Source organism: Melospiza melodia, chromosome 1, assembly GCF_035770615.1.
Source record: "Melospiza melodia melodia isolate bMelMel2 chromosome 1, bMelMel2.pri, whole genome shotgun sequence".
In the NCBI taxonomy this organism is placed as follows: Eukaryota; Metazoa; Chordata; class Aves; order Passeriformes; family Passerellidae; genus Melospiza; species Melospiza melodia.
Window position 1 is genome coordinate 96,909,304 of NC_086194.1, and position 25,502 is coordinate 96,934,805.

The 25,502-nt window shown below is 39.9% G+C and overlaps 1 protein-coding gene across 3 annotated transcripts in view; it reads left to right on the forward strand.

Annotated features, from left to right (window-relative positions):
• Positions 1–25,502, forward strand: part of CDH12 (cadherin 12) — a 532,349-nt gene that overhangs the window by 481,432 nt on the left and 25,415 nt on the right. For all 3 annotated transcript variants that reach the window (XM_063162441.1, XM_063162433.1, XM_063162424.1), the window contains one exon: positions 8,046–8,299. In XM_063162441.1, the coding sequence (XP_063018511.1) occupies positions 8,046–8,299 (254 nt within the window). The remainder of the gene's footprint in view (positions 1–8,045; positions 8,300–25,502) is intronic.

The following is a 25,502-nucleotide window of genomic DNA, read 5'->3' on the forward strand; positions in this document are numbered from 1 at the left end:
AACAAAATGTAAACAATGGTTGTCTGCTGCTGTGGAATGCAACAGGTCCACCTGTGATTGGCCCATCTTGGATGTTTATAATTAATGGCCAATCAAGGACAGAGCTATCTTGGACAGAGTCCAAGAGAGCTACCTTTGTTATAATTCTTTTCTTTTCTATTCTATTCTTAGCTAGCCTTCTGAGGAAACCTTTCCTTCTAATTCTTTTTAGTATAGTTTTAATGTAATAGATATATATCATAAAATAATAAATCAAGCTTTCTGATCATGGAGTCAACATTCTCGTCTCTCCCTTTACCTGAAAACCCCTGTGACCACCATCCCAGGGCTCCATCTATCTAACAAGGGCAAAAGGATTTTAGCCCATGAGTTGACTGATTGAGAAGCCTTTAAACTAGGTGTGAAGGGGGAAGGGGATGAAATTAGGCTCTTCAGAGATAAGCCTAAGGGTGGTAAGTCTGAGTCGAGGGTGAAATCAGTCCAGCTGAAGTGCACGTACACTAATGTTGGATAGGCAAGGAGCTGGAAGCCATGACACAGAAGGAAAGCTATGCCATAGTCACCATCACAGAAACATGATGGGATGACTCACACAACTGGGGCGCTGCAATGGATGGTCACAGGCTTTTCAAAGGGATGGGAGAGGAAGGAGAGGTGGTGGGATGACTCTGTGCATTGGGGAGTCTCTTGACAAGATAGAATTTGAGATCAGTGGTGATGAGGTTGAGTGCCTAAGGGTAAGGATCTGGGGGAAAGCCAACAAGGCACACATCCTGGTGGGAGTCTGTTATAGGCCGCCCAACCAGGATGAAGTGGTGGATAAATTATTCTGTGAGCAGCTGGAGGATGTTTGAAGATCACCAGGCAGGGGTGGGGCTCTGCTAGCTCTTCTGCTTACAGATAGAGAAGGGTTGGTGGGAGATCAACAAAGGAGGGGTATCAACAAAGCTCCACACTGGACTTCTGGAACGCAAGCTTCTTCCTCTTCAGGATGCTGGTCAGATAGTGCCTTGGGAAACAGCCCTTAAAAACAAAGGGGTCCAGGAAGGAAAGATATGCCTCAAGAAAAAAATCTTGAAGGTGCAGGAGCAGGCCATCCCTATGAGACAAAAGACAAGCTACAGGGAAAAAAAAAACCCAACAAAATGACCTGTCTGGACAGGGACTTTTGAAGAAACTAAGGAGAAAAAAGAGGCTATATAATCTTTGGAAAAGTGGGCAAGCAACTCAGGAAATGTTTAAGGATGTTATTAGGGCATGCAGAAAGAAAATTAGAGAGATGAAATAAAAAATAAAATTGACACAACCTGATTTGACCTTGTGAAATTATGCAAATATTTAAGCATGTATTGAAGTCTTTTTAAAAATGAAAGTGGGTAAATGAATAAGACCAACACATTCAATTAAGAATTATAAATAATAAACAGTGAAAGCCGCTAATAAAAAGTGCTATATGCTTTAAAAACAGGTTCACAATTTCTTCTCTATTATAGCATATTCTGTAAGCATGTGCTGTAAGTGCTGCAGTAATTCAGTTCTGAGCCACTTCAAAACCATTTATAAAATTTTCTTTTATTTTCCCTGAAAAATTTCTTGCAGGCAGAAACTGTCCATCACTGCACAGATGCTTTTTGCTCTGTTATTATGCAGAAAAACATTGAGAGATTTCTATATCAAAATTGATAAAAAATGGAGCCTTCCTGGACTACCTTTATTTTTGGTGGAAAATACATTTGATGAGAAAAAAATTGCACAGAGTAAACTGTTCCTTTTAGCACACTAAGTGTGTTGACAGATGCAGAAGGCCATTCTCTGCTTCAGGGGTGCCATTCTCTGCTTTGGAAATTGGTAAGAACAACTACAGCTAGACAAGTTGCAGATCTTGGATAATCTGTTTTGGTTGCTCGTTTATTTTTTGGGGGTTTTTTTGTGCCATGATCCTATATAAGTCTGATTGCTGCTACTCTTGTGCTAATTACATGTATTAAAAATGAAATGGCTTTTCTTATGTTCTGCTAAGTAAACCATCCAAATGCCATCTAGCACCAATGTGTGGTTAGTACTGTAATTTTTTTTTCTCCCAAAATAAAAAATAAAGGAAAATAATATCACTTGAAAAAAGGGGAGGGAAACTTGGCTTAAGGGTAGTGCTGTATGCAGGTCTCTGTAGACAGAAATATTGCTATATTAGGAATAGAATTATCATTCCTTCCCTTGTCTAGTATTGTTTAATAAAGTATACTATATTTATACTATATATACTATTTAATAAAGTATACTATAAAGTATACTATATATAAAATACTAAATTTGGTATTTAGATAGAATCTTCTATTGTACCTGAATCTTCAGCAAACTACAGTGGGTATAAGCTATAAGAAACATGGTGACAGAAGGGGCCATCTCCTTCATGCCAGAATATATTGGCCTCAGATGCATGAGTTCCAGGCAAGGGACTGATTTTGAAATCTTTATTGAACATGCACAACAGTAAAGGAAAATAGAAGGTTCCAACCTTCTCTGAAAAGTTGTCACTAAATTTATTAAACCAAGGATGAGTTTATACAATAACCCTATTTTTGTGCAGAAGACTTTTAATTAGCTCAGCATGTGCTAATCCAGAAACTGAGTAGGGTTCAGGCACTGAACTTGTTCTGCTTGAAGACATTGCTTTACTAATTTGTGCAGTGTTTCATTGAAACCTTGGAAAACAACTCTTTCTAAGCTCCACCTGTTGTGATCCAACACTGCTCCATTACACTCGGTCAACTTCTCCACATGGTTCAGTGGATATTCAGGGGACAAACACATCTTGTTTTCTGTAAGTTGTGCACCATGACTAAAACTCACTGATCAGATGGCAAAGCTGTGGCCATGAAATCTCAGCATGCCATAGCATTGCCCAGTGAGAAACAGTAACTTTAGTGATGATAAAATAGAAGAAATTGTGAGACAATGAACAGAACCAGAAGCTGCAGGAAAGTATTAGGAGTGTGTGCTTGCTTTTAACCTCAGAAGGCACTTTTTAGAAGCCTTTAATGCAGTCAGTAAATAGTGCTTTGACTGTGGGCTAAGTTCAGTTGTGTTGCCCATGGGACAGCCCAAGTACATAGCTCTGGGATGTTGCTGTAATGTAAGAGCAGTCTGAGAACACCTGTGCCACACAAGAGTGAGCATAAGGCAGACTCCCAATGTCCTTCAGTGAGAACTGTGTTCAAGCTACTCCTTGTTTTACTACCAAAACTGTACAGATTTCTCATCATGAGCCACCCCACCCATTCTTTCTCCAAAGGCAGGGAATTAACTCTGCAAGTGTGAGCACAGGCACTGTCTGCCCGTAATCATCACTCGTGGGTTTGTGGGAGTGCAAATAGTGGTTGTGCATTTTGAGGACGAAGAGCAAGTGGTATTAAGTCCTTCAGTACAGGCAGAAATTAGTGAGCTATGTGCAGATACAGTCACAAAGAACAACAGGAAAAGTAAGGAAGAGGAGACCTTCGGTCTTCGTAGTTTGTGGATAAAGCTGGTTGGTTTGGTTTCCCCTGGAAAAACGACACCTCCAAAAATGCGTGAGACAACTGAAAGCAGCAAACAACTGAACCCCTGACACTGGTCAGCTTCTCCCCTTCTCCAGATACAAATCAGACATATATTTTGTCCACTTGCCATCAAATCTCAAAATACTCACTACATATCTCAGTTTTTATTGTGCTTTCTCAACTCTAACTAATGAATACTCGTGGTTGATCTAGAGCCTACTTTACAAAACCTGCTCTGTAATACCACTTGTTTCCTTATGCTATTTAGAATCCAGTGTAGAAATCCAGTTACTGAAATTTAACTGCTCATCCGGAAGTTGTGTCAATGCACAACAAATTGCCTTATGCCAATATTTAACAAAATGCATAGGTGCTCAACCCATTCGAAGGGGAAATTGTTTCCAGCTTTTGAGGGCAGCACATATGACCCAGAGCTATTCTGAAATTGCACAATGCTAGTATGAAGTCAAGCCTAAGTTATTATGCACTTCCTGTCAACCCAGTCCTACTATCCGTAATTATCCATATGTCCTGGGACTTAAAATCTCATCCAAAAATACAGCTTTTCCATCATTTTAGGTGAAAGTATCTATCATAAATAATACTCTCTTATGTGAGAGAGTATTCCTTATGTGTGGATATCTATGGATAAAAAGCAGAAATTTCTGGAGTTTCCAGTCCTGTCGCTTTGTGAGGCAGAACAAACTGACAGGGTAATTCTTTTTTCCCCCTTTGTTGTGCTTATCATTAGAATTCATTATATCTTTTGGACCATTTTTTTCCTTTCAGTTCTTTAATTATTTCTCTCTTTCCCACTATAGCAGCATTTCTTAACTTCTGCCTTGAATGTTGAAAACTGCTATATTTCAAAATATGTTTATTTCTAAAACAGACCTGTTTTTGTGCTGTCCTAGTCATACTAAATAAGTCCATTCATGGTGCTTACAGAGTTGCAAGGTAAAGTGATTTGTCAGTATGTATTTGATTTGGGGATTTGTAGAATGGCTTTGCTGTGCACAGGTGTGTATATGCTGATAGCACTTTACTAGGCAACTATATAGAGCAGCTTGTAACCTCAACATAGGAAAAAGCAGATGAGGACAAGTTGAGGGGGCCCAATACATCTGTTCTGTCAGTGGTACGTAGGATATCAATTAGAAATACTGCAGTTCTTTAATAGTTCACAGTTAATAAGGCATCACCTTACTGTTGGCAAAAATACTGGTTACTGCACCAAAAAAAAAAATGCAAAATAAAATCCTTATTCAAATTTACCTTCTTCATGTAATTACTTTTATAGATGGAATATATATTTCTTTTGCTTATTAAAAAAAAATCTATGAAGTAATTCCATTAAAATCTGATTAATTAAAAAAACATTCAAGGAACCTTATAGGACTGGTTTGGAGTTTTTTGTATGATGCAAGCATTCTACTGTGTTTGTTTCCTTAGCAGCATTCCAGATTGAAAATAAAAGCGGAACTGAGTGCTCTCAGACAGCTATTATATAACAGCAAGACACAGTGATGGGGTTGGTTTTTTGTTTGTTTGTTGGGTTTGTTTGGTCTTTGTTTTTTGGTTTAGTAACAAAAACTGGTACAATATTGTGTGGACCACTCATTAACTTGACAGATTTTAGTGATATCTACTAAAAATTAAAAATAATATAAAATGTTTTTTAAACCAAAAATCAAAAAAATCCAAAAAGTTTTGCCTGAGACCTAAGCAGACATTCCATTCTACTGTTTTCAGGCAGACTCTTGACAATTCAAAGCAATGCCGAAATCTTAAACTGTCAATGCTATCTATATGACTTAACTGTTCAAATATGGGAAAACCAGAACTGATCAGGAGATTGTAGCATGCAATCCCCATGCACACAAGACAATAAAACTATACTCTTGTTACGTGGTATGTGTTGTATAAAGTATTTTTCTATTTAAGTTCTAGGTTTACCACTTGCAGCATTTCCCAATTCTCCATACATTTCAGCTGTGGTTTAGCCTCACTTAGGCAAAAGGTCAATTTCTGCTATTTTGTGGGAGTCTGTCACTGATTTCCTTCTCTCATGATGGCTCATCACTTCCAGCCTGTCTCTTCTTATTTTGACTGCCATCTGTGCTTTGCACTGGCTGCATAAACTCTAACTATATTTATCATCAGACCCGTAGAAGGACCGAAAGAGAGGATGAGTTCTCTGAGATTACAGTGGAAAAACATTATCCCTTCTTGGGATCACACTGTGGGACCACACTGTCTTTTTCAAAATATACATTACTATTTCCCCATAATGCTGGGGGTAGAAAAATAATGCAGCCACTTTTCCTGCTCCCTGGGTATCTGTGCAGTGGAATATGCCAGTCTGAACATACCAATGGACAGAACTGTTTGAAATCTTCCTGCTTTCTGCTCCCCTTGCATCATGAAATGCTGTGACTGGGCACTAGCCATGCACCATGATCTGGTATAAGTGTTTGAAGAGTAATTTGGTGAAAGACAGCCTGCAAAGACTGCATGAATTATGGCTCTTTCCATTAATAATTCTCTTTGCAAATATACTGATGCTCTACAGGAGCCAATCTGAAAAGTTTTAATGCAATTTTGGTGGTATGAAAGATACCTACAAGGTACTACCCAGAATTACTACCTATGTGGGAGCTTATATTTCTTAGTTTCTTTGTCTTAATCATTTATCTCTAGTTTAACCCCTGACTTTTTCTTCGCCAGACTAAGTCCTTAAACTTCATATTTCTTCTTTTATTATGTTTTTTTAAAATGTGTTACCAGTTGATATAAATATTTGCAGAAGAGTTGTCTTGGGTTTTTTTTGGTTTTTTTTTTTTTTTTTTTTTGGGTAAAATTATTTTGGCAATGCATGACAGGTGTGTACGAGTAGTATAGAAAATGAAAATATTTGTGGCAGCAATTTGGATAATGGACCAACTTGTCTGTTTTTAGTGAAGGCAATATCTTAGGATTTCACAACTGGGACATGAGATCTACCAGACTTAATTTTGTCTGTTTCTTCTCAGGATCAGTTTCTTCTTCTTTCTGTCAGTCCAGACACAAAGGTACAGCACATACTGGCTTTTCTGGTAATTTTGTCTGTAGGAGGATGGTTGTGTTTGGTAGTGAATTACTTTCAAGTGTGATTATTTCTATGGCATTAAAATTTATATGGATAATTTTAAGTCCCCAGCTCAAAGAAAAAAAAAAAAAAGACTTAGCATCTAGTCTATTTAAATGACAAAGTCTTTTATAAGGATTTATAATCATTATGGTTCAGCTAATGCAAGTCAAGGTAACTCAATTGATTTTAATGGAGCTATTTCAATTTACACAAGTCATCTTGCCAATTATGTCCTGTTGTGACAAGGACAGAAAACTGAAGAATTTAAATCCATCCTGGCTATGACAACTGTCTGAAAACACTGGGGGAGAAAAAAACAGACATTGAAATATTTTTGTTCATACACATGTGAACGTATTCTTTTTTTGTTCATTCCTGATAGCAAATTTCCAGCTTAACAATTATAGACAGAAACCACTAGGTGCCAGTGTTACCCAGACATCAGGAAAAGGCTTTGTTAGAAACGTTAAAAACAACATGAAAGCCAATGCAGATAAACCCTTTAAATGAAAATGAAGCTTCTGCATCTTTTCAACTAAATAAGATTGTATTGAGGGTTTTGAGATGATTACTTTTCTAGAAGCAAAGGCACTAAATTGATATGCCTTGACAGAAACCCACATCAAAACAACCTTATTTTGCAGGATACATTCTGTCAAAACCCCACATAACTACACAAAATCTGCTATGTCATCTTCAAGACCTTATGAATTACACCTAGGATCATAAGACAGAGCCAAAGTCTGCATTGTGCAAAGTACATGCAGATCAAACATATGGCATGAATAGCAGTTCACTGCTATGATCGACATTTTACAAGAAAACTTCTTTCAGATCAAATTAGAATTCACATTCCAAGTTGTACCTGAAGTTTGGTTTGACTCATTAGTATATATCAGAGTTTTCATTTGGGCTCATCTTCATCACTGTCATGGTCTTCTGAAAGCCTTTCCTGCTAAAAAAAACAGGAAATCTTCTACTTAAGGAGCTGGATCCACTAGAGACAGCTGATTGCCGGTGCATGGGAGCTGCAAATGCAAATCTCTGACTAACCTTCACTCAGCTCATTTGCAAGAGATGAATCTCACTCATTTAACTTCAGACATCTACACCGTAACTGTTTACATCCATGCCAGTCATCCTGATTTTTTTGATGTAGAGAAGCAGTAATTTCCTGACTGTGATTCATCTGGCCTATTTCAAAATTCACCTTAGCATAAGATGAACTGCAAAACAAACTTAAATGATTGATTAGCTCAGGAGATGAATTTTACACAAAAGGCATCTTAAGTTTTGTCAGATTAATCCAACCAAAGTGATTTTGAAATGCCTAATTTTTAGTCAAATCTAATGTTTTGCTTCTGTTCTTTCTACAGCCATTAGACTTTGAAACAAAGAAGGCATACACCTTTAAGGTGGAGGCCTCCAATCTCCATCTTGACCATCGATTTCACTCAGTGGGTCCATTCAAAGATACTGCCACTGTGAAGATAAATGTGTTGGACATGGATGAGCCTCCAGTGTTCAGCAAGCCCATGTACACGATGGAAGTCTATGAGGATACACCTGTGGGGACCATTATAGGTGCAGTGACAGCACAAGACCTTGATGCTGGCAGCAGCTCAGTTAGGTAAGAGAGCTTTTCCTAGCAACTCTGACAACCCAAAGTGTTGCTGACAGTTGGGTGCATGCACTGGCAAAGAATTTAGTATGAAGATATAAAATATACCTAGTCTGTCACTGTAACAGGTAACTGATGCTCTGAACAAAATATTGGAAGGAGGTGCTTGTTTGGGTGAATTATCATAAAGTGCTCATAGCTTCTTATCATACTGATCATGAAAGTTACCACACACTAACATGACTTCAGAGATGCTGTGCTAAGACTAAGGAACAGCATGGTGCCTGAGTGTCACAACCCACTGGTAGAGGATGTGATATTTGCTGTAAATTCTCTTTGAGTCTGAACAAAAACACATGTCAGGGAACTCTCATGCTATTAATGTACCATCACTTTGATTCACAAGGTGTTGGCTAACAAGCCCTTAAATTCTTAAATGTTCTTCCACAAGAGTGGTGACCCTTAATTTTGAACATACACTTCAATAGGTTCTCAACTCCCACAACAAGCTCCTCAAACTGTGCTGGAGGATGCCGCAACACACCTCCAGAGAGACTGAGGGGGCCCAATCCCTGACTTTTATAGTTAACCTGGTCCACACCTCTTATGTAAAGGAGATTTTTCACACTATTTTGTTGGCACATGCACAGCCAGCATTTCTGCACGGAATGAGTTGGCAGGTGGAAGCTGTGAATGAGCCTCAAGGTGGAGCAGGAAGTTGGGTGAGAACAGCTCAGCCCCACCTCTGCAGGATCCTCTCCTCTGATCACACCTTTCCTGTAGCAAAGCTCAGAAAGTTTGAGACGAAATGTGCTTAGGTCTGGTCCTCTACACTGGGTCTTCCACAAATATATCTCCAAAGTACAGTAATGAGAAAGTTTGTTTTACTTGCTATGTCTGTATGAGTTAGACCCCAATGGGTGACAGAACTGCCCCTTTCACCACTTACTCCCTATGTCTTGAAAAGAACAAATGTTCTCATATACAATCATCACGTGTCTTGGCTGAGGCTTTGGGGACATGATTGTGACCAACATGGCTGTGTTCAGCACAAGGAAACTCCTGCCAGGCAAGCCTCTCATTTATTGCTATAGTTTATTTTAATGATATAAAAAGGAGGGGGAATCTGGTATACAAATGTAATATATTGATTTTGAGAACCTATTTACAGCCACATTAAAAAGATTAAAGTGAACCAGAGTCATAAGGAAGCTCCTTAAAGCTTAGACACAGTCTAAGATGTAGGCAGTTGTTAACACATACTTCCAGTACCAATTTGTGCTGGGCCTGCCTGACTGCAGGAAACATTTTTATCCCCAGATTTTCATAAGAAATATTAAAGACATAGTGCATGTCATCAGTCTTTAAATATTAATGTTTATCAAATGGGACTTTGACAGAACAGGAAATGCCACTAGTGTCTACTGAGTGCATGCATTTTTATGCATATTTGATTACAAATTGAATTTGGACTTTTTAAATCCATGTTTAATAATTATGTGTATTTTGGCGCAGTACTTATACTCTCAAAACATACAATAAGCATGTTAGTTGTAATCATATGCAAAAAAACATATAACAGTGACTGTTTAGCTCCTGCTTTGTCAAGTCACTATTAATTTTTGCCTAAAACTATTGCTATTGCTGTTTGTTTCACTTTTTTAATATAATCTTCATTTTTTAAAAATATAGAAATGCATTTGTCTATGATTCTGTGACACATTCCTTCTCTGACAAAGGATCAAAACCTTCACTAACAAAGACTCAAATCTGAACCTTTTTCCCTGGTGGTAGCCTATGAAAATAGCCCCAATGATGTCAAAATTCTGTTGAAAACCATACTCTCTTGCAACCAGATAGAAAGCCTTTAATCACATTGTTGAGCAGTTTTTCATATGACAGTGGAATCATTTGGATGTATAACCACTCTTCAGTGAGATTTTTTTGTCTCACAAATGCTCCTAGGAGACTCAAGTGCTTTTTACTCATTCTGTATTTGCAACTACACAAGAAAAATAATTGTCTCTCGATGGTTTGTCCACGTGCTGTGTTCACTGGAATATTGAATCCTAAGCCATTTTATAACATCCACATCTACGTTGTTTAGCCCTGAACTCACTACTTAAGTGTCCAAATGCCCATCTACATTAATACATTAAGTTAATACCCCTACATTTTATGCTCTTCCTGGTGACCCCTTACACCAACAAGCTGTGTAAGTCTTCCCAGGGTCAGGTTTTTGAGTGGATTCAGCTGGTTCATGCCCACAGAAAAACATGAACTATGTCCCAGAATGTTCTGGTGTTGTTGAGTGGCGTGACTTTTGGGCACCTGTGCATCTATGTGAGTTACGTTCAGGGTCATATCTTCTACCTGTGCAGCAATTTCCTGCCCCAGTACAGCAGCCCAGATGGGTTTGCCCCTGTGTTGCCAGTTAGTCTTCTTCCATTGCTGCAGCCACCACCTCGGGACATTGAACACCATCCAGGAGTCAGTGCAGAGATAGAACACAGGCCTTGTTTCTTATTCAGAAATCTCTAGGGCTAGTTGGATGGCTTTCACTTCTGCAAAGAGGCTCTCCTCCCACAGCAGTCATTGTGTAGGACTCCACACAGCAGCTTTCCACCTCCAGTGGTTTCCTACCATGCAGAAAGATCCAGCAGTAAATAGAACATGGCCTCTTTTGTTTTGGGACAACTTGTTATATGATGGTGCTTCTTGGGCACTTTGAGCCACCTTCCTCCATGTAGTCATTGTGCAAAGGGCATCCTCTGGATCTTTAGGGACTGTCTTGTGGTGATTTTATAATGATTCTTTATTTCATAATTGTCTGCTTATGCCCAGTAACAGCTGGGTTTTTCTTAATTTGCTTTTTTTTTTCCTTGAACTCTTTCTGCTTTTTTTTTCCTCTTTTTTCCTTTTTTTTTTCTTTTTTTTCTGGCCCACGTGGGGAGCTGGTGGGGAGGCCTCCCCAGACTTGAGACCTCAAAGCAGCTAAACCAACAGCAGAAAGGACACTTAAACTCACCAGCTTCTCCTTCTGCAAGAAAGAGAATAACATCAGAAAGATTCCAGTCTATTCTACCCGAGTAGCTACACTAATTCCTGTTCCTCACTTTCCCTGATACCATCTTTGCTTCATGGCTATGCTCTCTGGTGGGGGGTTGGGGTCAAGTTTTTGAAATTTCAGTATCTAGCAATCATTCAGTCCTTTTCTGTGCCTTGCAGGCACTCTTTTGGTTTTTTCCTTTGTTAATAAACTGTTTTGGATTTTTTTTTCACTTTGACCCACTAGGATTTATTTCTCTCATTGGCAAGCAGGATTATCAAAGTCCTTTTCTTTAGAGAAAATGCTCATTCCGGGGCATTTTATCCTAAATTTTGTCACTAAACCTAGACAAGGACATTATCACTTTTTACTGTACTATAAAGCACTTCCAGGACTTCTAATTCTCTCAAGTACTGGATACCTTCATCTGCAGTGATCCACCTTCCTGGCGAATTCACAAGGTCTTCCTTAAATGGACTTCATGCCCTGATGCTTTAGAGAGGCCATCTCTAGAGACTGCAAATTGCTCCTTCTTTTCCAATTCCTCCTTCAATTTCCCCATCTCTAGCAAGGGATTTTTGCTGTTGTGGCCTCATGACCTTCTAATTGTTGACTGTCAGCCTTGTTATCCCAGCATCACCTGGCTGGCGACTGTAGTCTTTCCACAAGTCTCAAAGTTCTGATGAGGTCAAGGAACAGGTAACTTCAGGTTCCTATTTGATTTGCCTCACTCCTTCAAATTTTTTTCTTGAATGACCAGCTTTTTCATCTGACCTCTCCTCTCCTGATTGTCCTCCTTCTCCTCCTCCTTCTTTTCCTCTTCCTACCTTTCTTATCAATTATATGAACCTGTAGCTTCCCTCATCTGTTATTTTGTTTTCACTACTGGTGCAGGTACTGTAGTTGCTGTGGTTTGAGGCCCTGTGTCAGCCATAGTGTCCTCAAATGCAGTTTGGGTTCCTGCCTCAACTACAGACCTCTGTGAGGACTGAACAGCGGCACGGCACGCACAGGTCCAGCCCCAGCACAGGGCAGGCAGCTGCTGGCTTTCACAGGGGTGGGCAAGGCACCCTTCCATCACTGATGGGTCAGTTTGCCAGGGTTGGACACGTGTTCAGGTGTAAAGTCACAGGCAACTGGAGGTAATCACCCCCCTAGGAACCTGCCCAAATTCTTCCACACACCCTACCACCCAGGAACTGGATGCCTCAGGGCACATTTCAATGTCTCCATACTTAAAGTTTGTTTTCTCTAACACCAGGATGACATCAGATTCCACAAATCCCATAGTGCACCAGTAGTATTCCTTAATACTATTAACAGTATTAAGCAGCTTAAATAAGGATGAGCAATGTCCATGGGAGCCTGTATTATAAAGTCATTCACATCAATTTTGGGCAGAGAGAGGGAGATGTATTTCCTCATCATCCACAGAAGATAGCTCCCCCTGCATAACAAGGCTACCATGTCAGGGCAAAGCACAGAGCTATTGCTTGTGTTAACACATTCCCAGCAAACTCAGCAAAACAGAGAGATATGGAGCACAGCTGACAAACCCCATGTCCCACAAAGGAGCTTGCTACTAGATAGCTGCTCTTACTATAGCATGCAATATGGATAGATAGATAGATAGATAGATAGATAGATAGATAGATAGATAGATAGATAGATAGATAGATAGATAGATAAACAATCAGACAGTCGGAGAGAGAGAGAGATAGAACTTTGTGTCTCTCCATGGGCACTAAAAAGGACTGTGGTGGGTTGACCTTGGAGACATGCCACATGCCCACCAAGCCACTTTATCACTCCCCTTCCAGCTGGACGGGGAGAGAAAATAGGATGGAAAACAACTTGATAAGGCAATTTACTAAAGTAAGAATGGAGCTTTGTGCATGCATAAGTGAAGAGAAAAAGAAAGGTTTATTCTTTACTTCCCATCAGCAAGGGATGTTAAGCCACTTCCCAGGACACGGGAGTTCAATGCACATAGTAGTTTCTCTGGAAGGCAAACATATTTACATTGACAAATGCCCTCCTTTGCTCCTCCTTTCCTTAGCTTTTATATCTGGGCTGATGTCATACGGTATGGTCTATCCCTTTTGTTAATTTAGGTGGCGTAGTTGTGTCCCCTCCCAGGATCTTGGGAAATGTTGGAGACACTGAATGGATGGTGTACCAGAGCAGTACCTGTTCAACAGAACAGTACCTGTTCAACAGCAGACAAAACACTGGTGTGTTATCAACACCTTTCCAGGTGCCAATGCAGAGCACAACACTGTGAAGTCTGCTATTGGAAAATGAATTCCATCTCAACCAGACCCAATACACCAATGTATAAGTATTCAATATTCTGTAAGTTTTATATGATCTTAATGAAAAACAAGAAAACAAACAACAACAAAACAAGATCATAATTTAGAAAAGTGTGAGTTTGAAGGTGCTAAATGTGTTTGCAAGTCCTTATTGTATCTTAACCAATAACCTTATTGTATCTTATTGTATCCTTTTTTATCTTAACCTCTGTAAGCTGCTTAAAATCTAGATGAAATCATAGATCTAAAGAATGACTTCATAAATTTCATCATATTGCAAAAGAGTCCAAGAAACTTCTGAGTAAATATGCACTCTAAACAAATGGGGAAAAGCAAGTCATGCTCTTTGAAGACACAGCCATACAAAGTACCAGATAGTACTGGTAGTACTACAACTACTGGTTGTAGTTTCTCCACAGATTCATTCATTTTCAGTGAAATGTTTTCCTGGAATTGTTTGCCCATTAAGAAGTCCGTAACAGAAAAAAGAAACAGTCAACATTCTGTCAAACAATAAAGACTGGGATAAAATCTGCACTGCATGCAACAGAAGGCAAAACTCCAGAGAGCAATGCAAGCTAGAGCAGCTCCCATGAAAAGAAACAATATTTGTTCCAGCAACTAAATCCATGTTATCAGACAAAAATTTTATATCTGCTATGTTAGACACATCAGGAAGGGGGAGATAACGACTAAGGATGAAAACCAGATTCAGCTGTTAAAGAAAATATTTTGCTGGAGGACATTGAAAATGGCGAAGGTTATATTATTTTTCTCTTTTCTTCTGTTACTGGTATCAAAATTTTAGACAAGGAAGAAAACTTAAAAGATTTGTTTTGTAGAAAGGTCTTTGCTAGAGATGTTGGAGTGCAAGGGCACAGAGCATACACTTAGAAATGAACAGGAAATTCAGCACAAGGAGAAAAAGAGCTGCAGGTATTCAACACCTGCAAGGGTGACTGGCTTTGCAGCTGTTTTGGAACATTACCCCAGTGCACCTAATTTTCAAACTGTGTTAAATCTGGAGCTTATGTGTCTCAAGTGATCTGTTTGTCTATTCCCATTTCATCCATAGTGCTTCAAGAAACATGTTAATATGAAGACCTGTGTACATTTTGGCCATTAAAAATCCCAAAACACTTGCAAAAACAACTCTGATCTCATTTTCTTCTCAGACTCCTCTAGTTTATGACAGTTTGAAGATGACTAGGAGGAAAAAATGCTGCTGTCCTGTAATATATTGCAAGGTCTGTAATTTGTAACTATGCAAGTTTTTGGTAAAGATCCTTGCACTTCTGGAACAAGGGGTTTTAGGACTTCCTAAAAGTCACTGTTTTATGTGTCCATACTGCATGAATGTTATAGACAAAGCTGTCAAAATAACAAGAAAGCAGAAATGGAGGGCAAGACTGAATTACGTGCAGTACCTCCTAGTGAGCTCTGTCTAACAGTGTGTGAGAAGTTCAACAACTTTGCACTGACACGTCTGAAGTTGTCAGATTTCCATGAAGATGATCTTCCAGCATAAAGTATAATGAGATTATTGTCCCTGATGTGAATCCCAGACAACTCTAATTAACAATGGGTTTCATATTCTGTGCCAAAACACTGTCCTTCAGGTCTTCTCTGCTTGACTCAGGAGTTTTGCCTTATGAACCAAAAGAACCAAGCAAAGCAGGAAAGCTGCATCTTCTTTACTAAGTCCAGAGTCATGAAACTGAAATTTTAAAGTAAAACGTCATGTACTATCCATAGGTCAGTCCTGTCCTCAGTATCTAGGGGATAAGACTGTATTCCCTGCATCTGCTTTCAAAGGAAAACCTTTTTTTTTTTTTTTTAACTAGTTCACAATAGACTTTTATGAATAGTTTCTGTTTTCCTAGAAAAAATACTTTGTCATGTTAAGATCAAGAAAATAAAGATTTCTTCCAGAATCCTAGAACACCATACCTTAATGTGCAAGCACCAAGAAGAATTAAAGTATGTAAGAGCTTGAGTTTTCAGTCCCATAATTCTTCCAATCTTTTTATGCTTGCATTTTTTGAATTAACTTATTCTTCAAAAAGAAAAGTCCCACCCTGTGACATTAAAATGCATCTTACAGTTTCATACATATATAGGAAATCTGGGACATCTAGTTCCAGCACCTCAAGTGTCTTCATTTAATAACAGATTGAGTGAAAGCCATTTTTCTCTGTATGGTATCATGATGGAGAGAAACAAGTCAGTTTTGTACAGATAAGAGATGTTGACACTCATGAATTTTGGTTCCTTTTCAGCTGCTCTGGTTGTTCTGCACACTTCTTGCTCTGTTGCCTCCTGTCAGTTTCTGTTGCAATTTTAGCTATAGTCCATCCTTTGCACACCCCACTTTCAAAACTTCTAGTCCAAGTTCTAATTTATCCAAACTATTTAATTAAAATCCTGCAGAACTAATCTCAGTTTCTGCTGCAGATGCCTTGGTATGGCTTTCTGTCCTCCTACTAGCCCAGTGTTTTCTTATATCTCTTATGCTCTGTCTAATAGTAGTCTCCTACTCCACAGTCTTTCTTTCTCCCATGGCTGGTTTCTGTATTTTTACTGCTGAACCATCTCCCATTAGCTTCATGGGAGTGCTGCTCTATCCTCTTCTTTTCTTCTGCTGAGAACAGATATCTTTTTTGATCTCAGTGTCTTGATGTATTTATTTCACTTTGTTGCAGCTACTTTATCTTCTTTTGAAAACTACGTAAACTGTTTCCCTCCAACATTTTCTCTGAATCCCAAGGAATGTCTTTAGCAAATATGTTATCAACATGCTTCATGGGGTCAGTGGTTGGAGACAGGGACAACACACCAAAGCTCCATGTGACAAACAGCCTCCAGTTTATTCCTCCATCTCCTTTTATAGGAGCTCAATTACACATGTGATTGGTTGAGGCCTCAGCCCCATCCAGCTCTCTGGCCAGTGACACATCTGTGTTTAGAACTGGATGACATTGGCAGAGAGCCTCTGTGTAGACTGAATCCAACCTATCCTTGCTTGTCGATTTCTGTTTCTTCCCGGCCGATTTATGACCGGAGATAGCTCAGGGATGCTCGGTTTCTCGGCTGTTTAGGTGACCTGGAAAGGCCCAGGGTGGCCTTGGACAGCCCGGCGCTTCAAAGGACGAGGAGAGACTTCTGATCTTTTCTCGGTCTCGGTGTTTATTAATTGTTTATCTAAAAGATTTTCTTTCAGCCCAACAGAGGTCTGCACAGCAAGTCAGCCATGGGCACACTCTGCAACCCCCGGGGCGGTCACTTATCTTTATACTCGAAGTTACGTGTACAATATTTATAATTTTTCCCCAATACCTTCTACCCTTATTAACCAGTGCACTTCTAGTAAAGACCAATCCCAAAGTGCCACCATCACCACAGAAGATGGAGGCCAAGAAGAAGAAGAAGAAGGACAGGACACGCCCCAATTCCTCCATCTTACTTCTTTAGACCCCCCTGTACAGAAATCCTAAACCCTGTGTTTTACACTCTAATTAACTTATCCCTTCACCATTCACCCCAGTGAAATCCTCCCAGTCCTCATACAGGTGTCATCTCCTGTGTAGGATCAAAGGCCTGCCACCAGACACTTCTGGCAACATTCCAGGACTCCCGAGCCCCCCAAGGGTGTTCTTGGCCACTCTGCACCTCCATCCTGAGGTGCCGAGATCCCACACTTGCTCACCCGGGGACTCCAATGCCACAACTCACCCTTTCAGTTATAGTAAAAAATGTAATTGATGAGCCTACTTGAATAAGGCTTTTTCACTCAACAGGTAGTGGAGTACCTTGTGTATCATTTGAGCTGTGATGCTCCCATCCGGAAGCTGTCAACTAAAACTATTAGCATTGCAATCTTTTTAGGTTAGCATGCCACAAGCTTAATGTCTAAAAGTTACAAAATTACAACTTAACACTACAAACAATAATAATTCAACTCAAAACCATTTCAATGATAACCATACATATTTCTGCCACTGTTCTCTAAATATTTGCCTCCTGGAGCTTGAGTAAGTTGATGGACTGACTGCCTCCCTATTGACAATCTCTTTCCTCTGATGAGCCCCTGGCTTGCCAGGTCATGCTATGATTTTTATTGAAAAACGAGAAAAACATGAGAATATGAGAATACTTAAGACCTTTGAGACGAGTGTATATCCACCCCTCTTTTCCCCTTTTCTTAGTTCTAATAACCATAATAGGAGTACAACATATACCTTAGAACAAAATCAATAAGGTGAAACTTACAATTGCTTATGTGCTTTACCATCACCCAGGGTCTGCCATTGCTGAGGGGTCTCTTTCTCCCAGTGAGGACTTGGAGGGCTTCTTCCAGAAGCCTCCATATTTATCTCAAAGTAAAGCTTTTGCAAAGCCAATTTAGCTAGCACAGAAATACCTGGTTTTGATAACTTTCCCTGCCAGACAAAGCCATAGCCTGGCCAGGGCTATGAGTTAGCCTGGAAGGGTCTATGGAACACCTTTCTCACCAGTTAAGGCCACAGCTTGGCCAGAGCTGAGACTAGACTGGATGGGCTTCCCCATCACATCTTTAAAAGTAATCCCTCAGTTATATCCCACAGAATAGTTGGCTTTGTTGTTTAACTCTAGCTAAATTATGATATTATAAAAAAACTATAAAGAACTATAATTAAGTGCTTATATAAACAAATGTCTTTAAAACTTATAAACAATTATAACTAATACACACACAGACAAATGTCGCTATTTGCCCTCTCGTTACAAACAAACCTATTTAAAACTATAAACACACATAATCTTTAGTATTACAAAACAGAGATAGCAAAAGTGAAATCACTTTGCCATATGTTTTATGTGTCAGTTTAACCTTAACATATGTAGATGTTGCAGTCTTCCCTTTTGAGGAAGGAGCTATTAAACTAGCTTGACCTTCTCTTTTATTGAGTATCAGCTTATTAGAGTATGTAGAAAGTATGTAGTATGAAAGACCTTGGTAGGCGTCTTTTGCAGATTTTTGTGTCTCTCCCTCACTACTTTTGCTGCCACACCTCTGCAGAGAAAGGTTCAGAGAGGCTGTAGCAGGGTCTAGGACCTGGCACCTTGTGCTAGTGGTGTTTCATTAGGGCTCTCCCCTGCAGGGCAACAGCAAGCAGGCACGGCCATCTGTAGCCATGATATTTTCCGAAAAATCCTTTCCTTAGGATTTTTCCTCCTGAGAAGCTAAGAGGCCTCAGGAACAAAATGTAAACAATGATTATCTGCTGCTGTGGAATGCAATAGGTGAGTTTGTGATTGGTCTCATAGGGTTGTTTCAAATTAATGGCCAATCACAGCCCAGCTGGCTCAGACTCTCTGTCCAAGGCACAAGCCTTTGTTCTTCATTCTTAGCTAGCCTTCTAATGAAATCCTTTCTTCTATTCTTTTAGTATAGTTTTAATACAATATATATAATAAAATAATAAATCAAGCCTTCTGAAGCATGGAGTCAGATCCTCATCTCTTCCCTCTTCCTTGGACCCCTGTGAACACTGTCACAGCCATCAGAGGCTGAATCAGGATGGAGCCACACTTCCTGGAGACATGGCTATACTCAGCAAAGGTGTTTCTTTGGAGCAAGCTCATTAGGTCTCTCGAGGAGGCATACTTGGCATTTCCATAGTGATGAGAGGGGTGGGCTGCTCCAGATGGCCACAGGCCTGTTGGGCCCCCTGCAGGGGCTTTTCCCATGCCCTGACCAGTGTAGGAGAAGGTTTCCCAGGAGTACCTCCTTTCCCCCCTGGAGTGGCAATTTTCAGCACAGTTGGGGTTTCTTCAGAGTGCTGTGTTGGGCTCTGGAGCTTTTGGGTCACTGTTTGGGATGCTGGCGCTGGGGCTGCTGGTGTCCCGCTGAACCCACTGAGAGAGTGGCCTGCCTTTTGCTGCTGTGAGTTGGCTGTGCCATGTGGCTGGCACCACAAGGTTCAACCGGAAGGTTCAACTGGTACCACTCCCACAGCACTACGCTACCACACACCTCTCCCCACCATTCTCTTGTAGGGGTTTTACGCCAGCTTTCTTGGCAAAAGGGAGGGACCCCAGCCCCTCCTTCCCAGCCCCCCACACCTGTGTGGTATACCAACACATACTGTGTTTATTATCCATGTGTTCCATGGGGTCAGTTGTTGGAGACAGAAACAATACTCACACACACCAAAGCTCCATGTGACAAACAGCCTCCAGCTCCTTTTATAGGAGCTCCAGTTACACATGTGATTGGTGGTGGCCTTAGCCCCATCCAGCTCTCTGGCCAGTGCTACATCTGCATTTAGAACTGGATAACATTGGCTGAGAGTTCCTGTGTAGATGGAATCCAACCTATCCTTGCTCACCCAGGGGCTCCAATGCCACATTTAGCAGACAAATCTGCTCTTTCCTCACTATTCTCTCCTTCCCATTCTCATTTGGCTCACTGAACACCAAGCTACTATAAATCAACAAGATCTCCATCTACCTACCTTCCAGCAATGCTGGGTATGATATAGGGCAATTAACTCCTACTTCTGGATCCCACTGCTCCCCACTTTCTGACTCTTCCTTTGTTCTGTTTTCTAGATCCCAAACTTCATGAACTCAAGCAATCACATCCTTTGCTCCACCGCCCTTTTCCTGTAAGATTTTCCCCTATGGTTCCATGTACTGCTCTGTCATTCTCTAGGTTTGAATGACCTGTCTTCCTCCCCAGCAACTGGGTTGTTTTAAGGAACTGCACAAAAAAGTGACTTCTCTTGAAACAGAAGGCAGAAAAAGTCTTTATCTTCTGTGTAAAAATTGTTCATCAAAAGGAACTGATTTCTAGCAGCACAGTCTCTACACCTGAAACAAAGTGTGAATAACAAATTATTGTGTCAATCCTCTTCATGGTATTTTAAATTATTGCATTTTATTTTACATTTGCGATGGATTAGGTGCATGCAGACAATTATCACAGCTCAGCTGGTATCAGTTGTATGTGGCTCAGTTGTATCAATTCAGGGTCTGTGGTACCTTGATTCAGTGATTGGCTTGGAGCTACTGCAAGGAGAAACTACCAAAAAGGTGTGAATTTGTCTTAACCTTAATCTTAAATCTATCTACTCAAGGCTGCAGCGATCACACATGATCAGTGGGGAAGGTAAATGTAGTCACTCATTAGCCCTCTGTGATGCTGCAGCAGGTTCACTGGAAGCAGATGGAGTTGTGCATTAAAAATCCTTCTTTGCAATTTTGGGACACATGCAGACTGACATTTTGATCTGTGTGGGTTTTCTCGAGACTGGCAGGAACACGGAGCAAAGGTAAGTACTTTTTGGCACAAGTCAGAAAGACTGTGCTAGTGAAAAATCAGACTTTGCCGCATAAAGGACTGGTTGGATTCATTTGACTTGTATAAATTTTCATAGATCAACTCCTGGATGCACTTGAAGTGTGAAATATTACTTCCTAAGTCCGGCAAGTCAAAAGCAACTGAAAACAAAGTCTAAAATTGAGAGACTTTTATTTACAGGCAGTCATTCATCAACTTACTGAAGCTTGTGAAAAACAGCAAGTGATCTTCTGTTGGCATATGCAGTCATATTACGCTATAAAATGTCACTCAGGAGACTGAACTGAAATAGATGTGTAGACCCAAGAAGTTTATGGACTACAGCTCTCAATGGCCTGTTTGTGAAAGAAGTGGATGCTGAAAATAAAGACGTATGCATTCAGATTCAAGGGAAAGAACAACTTCGCAAGGAAAGCTTTTCAATTAATTCAGAACAGCAAAGTAGCCAAAGTGAAGGAAAAGGAACAATATGATCATAATAGTTCATAATAGTTTCTGGTTTCTTTCACAGCACTTGTACCACCTGGTGATGTGATTTTGAAAAGCCAGTTCTTATCCCAGAGGCACAAACTGTAATTTTACCTCAAATAATAGTCTTCCTGATTTTTCATCAAGAACTGTTATTTCAAATTTCTTCAGGAACAGATTTCTCAAGTATTCTAGAAAGCAATTGTGAGAATAAAACAGAGCTTTAATGGCTACAGCCATTATCAAATCACCTCAATTGGTGAACCTCTCAGGGCTTGAAAGAGAATTATGAGGGCTAAGGAATTAAAACTATGTCTAAGAAAAACCTATGTGCTACAGGGAAGTGTGTTAGTTGGTAATCTGCACTTTGGTACACCAAGTCGACCATGAAGCTATCTCATTAGTATAGAATAAGAAATAAGCTTCCCAATATTTTTCATTTAAGGGCTTTCATCTACAAGGATAACTGAAGCCTGGTCAGATTCCAAGTCTTTTCCTTCTGAATTTTTCCTTTAGGTCTGTTTGTAAGCATTGACTATACTTTCCTCTCCTAAAATACTTAAGGTTTATTATTATGCTTAAATAGTTATTGCATGCAGAGTTTCTTATATATTTTGCACTTTGTATATTGTTTGCAGTGTAAGTAATAAAGCTTAAACAACGGGATTTTTGAGAGTTTTAGACTTCTTGAGATCTCTGTGTTTTGAAGTTTCAGTCATATTCTGACTGTAGATACAAACAGATCTCAGATATTTCTACTTTTACTGTCTCCTAATTCTGGGCTTCTCAGTGCAAGAAAGACAGGGACACACTGCAGGGAATCCAGGAAAAGAAGGTGATGAAGGAACTGGACTATTCTTTCTGTGAGGAAAGGCTGAGAGAGCTGGGAGTGTTCAATTCAGGGAAGAGAAGTCTCGAGAGGGTCTTAACAGTTATAAAAACACATAGTGCACATAGGAGCATCTAAAAGGAGGGTGAAAAGAGGATGGAGACAACTTCTCAGTGGTGTCCAGGGGCAGGAAAAGAGGCAGTGGGCACAAAGTGAAGCACAGGTTTCCTCTGAATATCAGGAACAGGAAACATTTCTTGCTGTGAGGTTGACCAAGCACTGACACAGATTCCTCAAGAAGGTGGTGGAGTGTCTGTGGAAATATTAAAAAAATACCCAAAAACTGTTGGAGTTGGTCCTGGGTGAATGTCTCTTTGTGTCCCTGCTTGAACAGATGGCTTGGACCAGATGACCTCTAGAGATCCAACCTCCACCTTACTCTGATGCTGTGACATCCATCTTTAATAAGCTGGAATAGAATCTGTGGAAAATAAAGGCAGAGAATCAAAATCATCTATGATGGCTGAAAAACTGCTGTCAGCATTCATTGAAATAGTAAGAATACAGAGCTATAGCAACAGATTATTTTAGAAAATAAATCTTAAAATATTGTGAAGGAAACACAGTACAGAAATTCGGCCCCGATAGGAGGAGAGAGGAACCAATTTTAGAAGTAAATGATGAAACCTGATGTTGCTCAGGTCAGACCATCAGCATGCAAATGGGAACAAGGAGGAGATGCTTATCCAGCAACTTTTGCCTGGCGTCCTCATGAAATTTATAAAACCTTTGAAAAGGTTACTTCATACTTATACTGACCTCTGTAGATTCTGCATTCCTTGATACATCAGAGGCTTGGGGAGGAGAAATGAAAGAGGAAAATGCAGCAGCTCTGCAGCATCAGAGCTGTTCTGAATAATCTCTTATTTTATAAGCACTTCACCAAATCAGCTTCAAAGCAGCACAAAGAAGCCTCCAGTTCTTGATTTCACTGTTTCCCCTTGCAGATCCAGCTGAAAATCTGAGTCCCAAGTGATGATCTAAGCAAGCAATAAATCTTTTACTGTGTGCTGCAGTTTTCTCTAGAGTCAGCATGGTTATTTTATTTGCTTTTCCTTTTATTATCTCAGCATCAGCATTTTACTTCAGCTTTTTAAATGGATAAAAATATAAGATATTTGTTCAGTTTTTGGTTCCCAAAGATATAGAACAGAGCTAATGTTTATGTATTTACATGATGCAAAAGAAAACAATCAAAGATTATTTATATTGGATATATGCCAGTGGGCCAGCTCTCCTTTATTGTATTTATGATATTTAATGCCTTAGCACTTTATCAGAAGACAAAGCATTCCAGGCCAGGCATGGGAACAGCAGCCCGGGAATCACCTCTGTTTTATCCTTTTGGGTTTATGTCAGATGCACCCAAGTGCAAAATAAAGTTAGGTGTCTACTGAGACTGACTATCTGATGGAGTCACAGCATCTGCTTTAACCCTCTCAACTTTCTTAAGGGTTGGAGGTATTCATTCAGGTTTACTTGCTCCCTCTTTCTATACTCACTCTGTCCATTAGTAGAGATACTCATACACATCCAGACACTCATTCCAGCATGCTCTTTCCACACCTAAAACCAGCCAAGCAAGAGCCCTTGTCTTCTTCACCAAGCATGAGATGTGACCCTGGTGAGTGGGTCCCTTGGTGGATGCAGGGGGTGGGTTCTCCTGCTATGGGCTGGATGAAAGGGGACAGAACAGAGCATGGGCAGCAGGGCAAAGGGCAAATGCACACCTTTCAAAATCGGGGTGAAATGGTGTTCAGGGTCTATAATGTGTGGTACTGGTATAGAAAGTGGTCTACTGCTTTCCCACAGTAGCAGGATTGACTGCTAAGCCAGGAGTGAGGGTGTTAAGTCCAACATGCCTTCTACTGCTGCTCACAGTCCAAAAACTGAGACTTAATTAAATTGCAGGACAAAGCTTTCCCTCTGCCTGGCTGTCTTGCAGTTCTGCCTGCTCAATGAAGCAGGAAAAATGATGTTGAGACTGAATGAAAACAATGCATTTTCCAAATGACAACAGCTTTTGATAAGATACTCAGCTGGTAATGAGAAATGCAGAGCAGACAGTGGAGCTGACTGGAGGGTCAGACAAGCAAATGAACAAAACCTTTTAAAGGCAGAAGGAAGAGAAATCACAGGAAGTTGTAGACAGGCAGAATTGCCAGTTTGAAAGGGTTGATAACAGAACTGCTGCACATTTTAATTCCTATATTACCTACCATGTTTTACTAAAATTCCTATGTAAGATTTATAAGGCTTATGAAAAGTTTAACAGCTTCCTTCGCTTCACTCTGACCCATCATTAGTTTGGCTGTCTGCAGCCACTGCTTTCCTGTCAATTAATTTGGCATAATGGTTGATCTTCTCCAAAGGAGAAAAATGTAATTTATTTGCGGTGATACTACTCATTCCAGACTAAGTAAGATAATGACTCCTAACATCACTAAACCTTCTAAGTAAGATAATGACTCCTAACATCACTAAACCTTCTACCTCCTGATTAAAATCACAGAAGTAGGGAGCCATGTATAAGGACTGTGAACCCAGTCAAGTTATATTCCAAAGACTCAAACAGTTTTTTTTCTCGTGGGAGATCAAGTGTTGCATGAAAGACATGCAAATGATAAGCATGGAACAATGTCAGGAAGCTTTCATACCTTCACCCAGGGTGTAACAATCTCTTTGTCCTTCTCTTAACATCACCACCACCTCATGGGCTGTAGACAACACTCATTGTGGGAAGGCTGAAGTACAGATCACAGGACAGCATTCTGAGAAATTACACTGCTGAACTCCTTTGGAAGGGGATACAAAGACAGAACTTATTTAGGCTTCTGTCAAACTAATTCCAGAATTCTCTGGTTTTTAAGCCAAAATATTTTAACTAATGCAAACTATCCTTCCTAAAAGACTAGATACATTACTGCACTGGGATCTTCAAAAGCACTCAGCCTGGACTATCACAAAAGCTTTACCTCAGTGTATTGTGCATTTGAAAATATCTGCAAAATCATGTAGGATTATGGCTTTTTGGGTGAAATGCTGAATGAAAAATCATGGTAAAACTGACAGAAATATTTTAGTATGTCAGTAAACTTGAGGGTGCATTTTTTTTAGGTGTGTCAAGTGTGATGTTCTATAAAGAC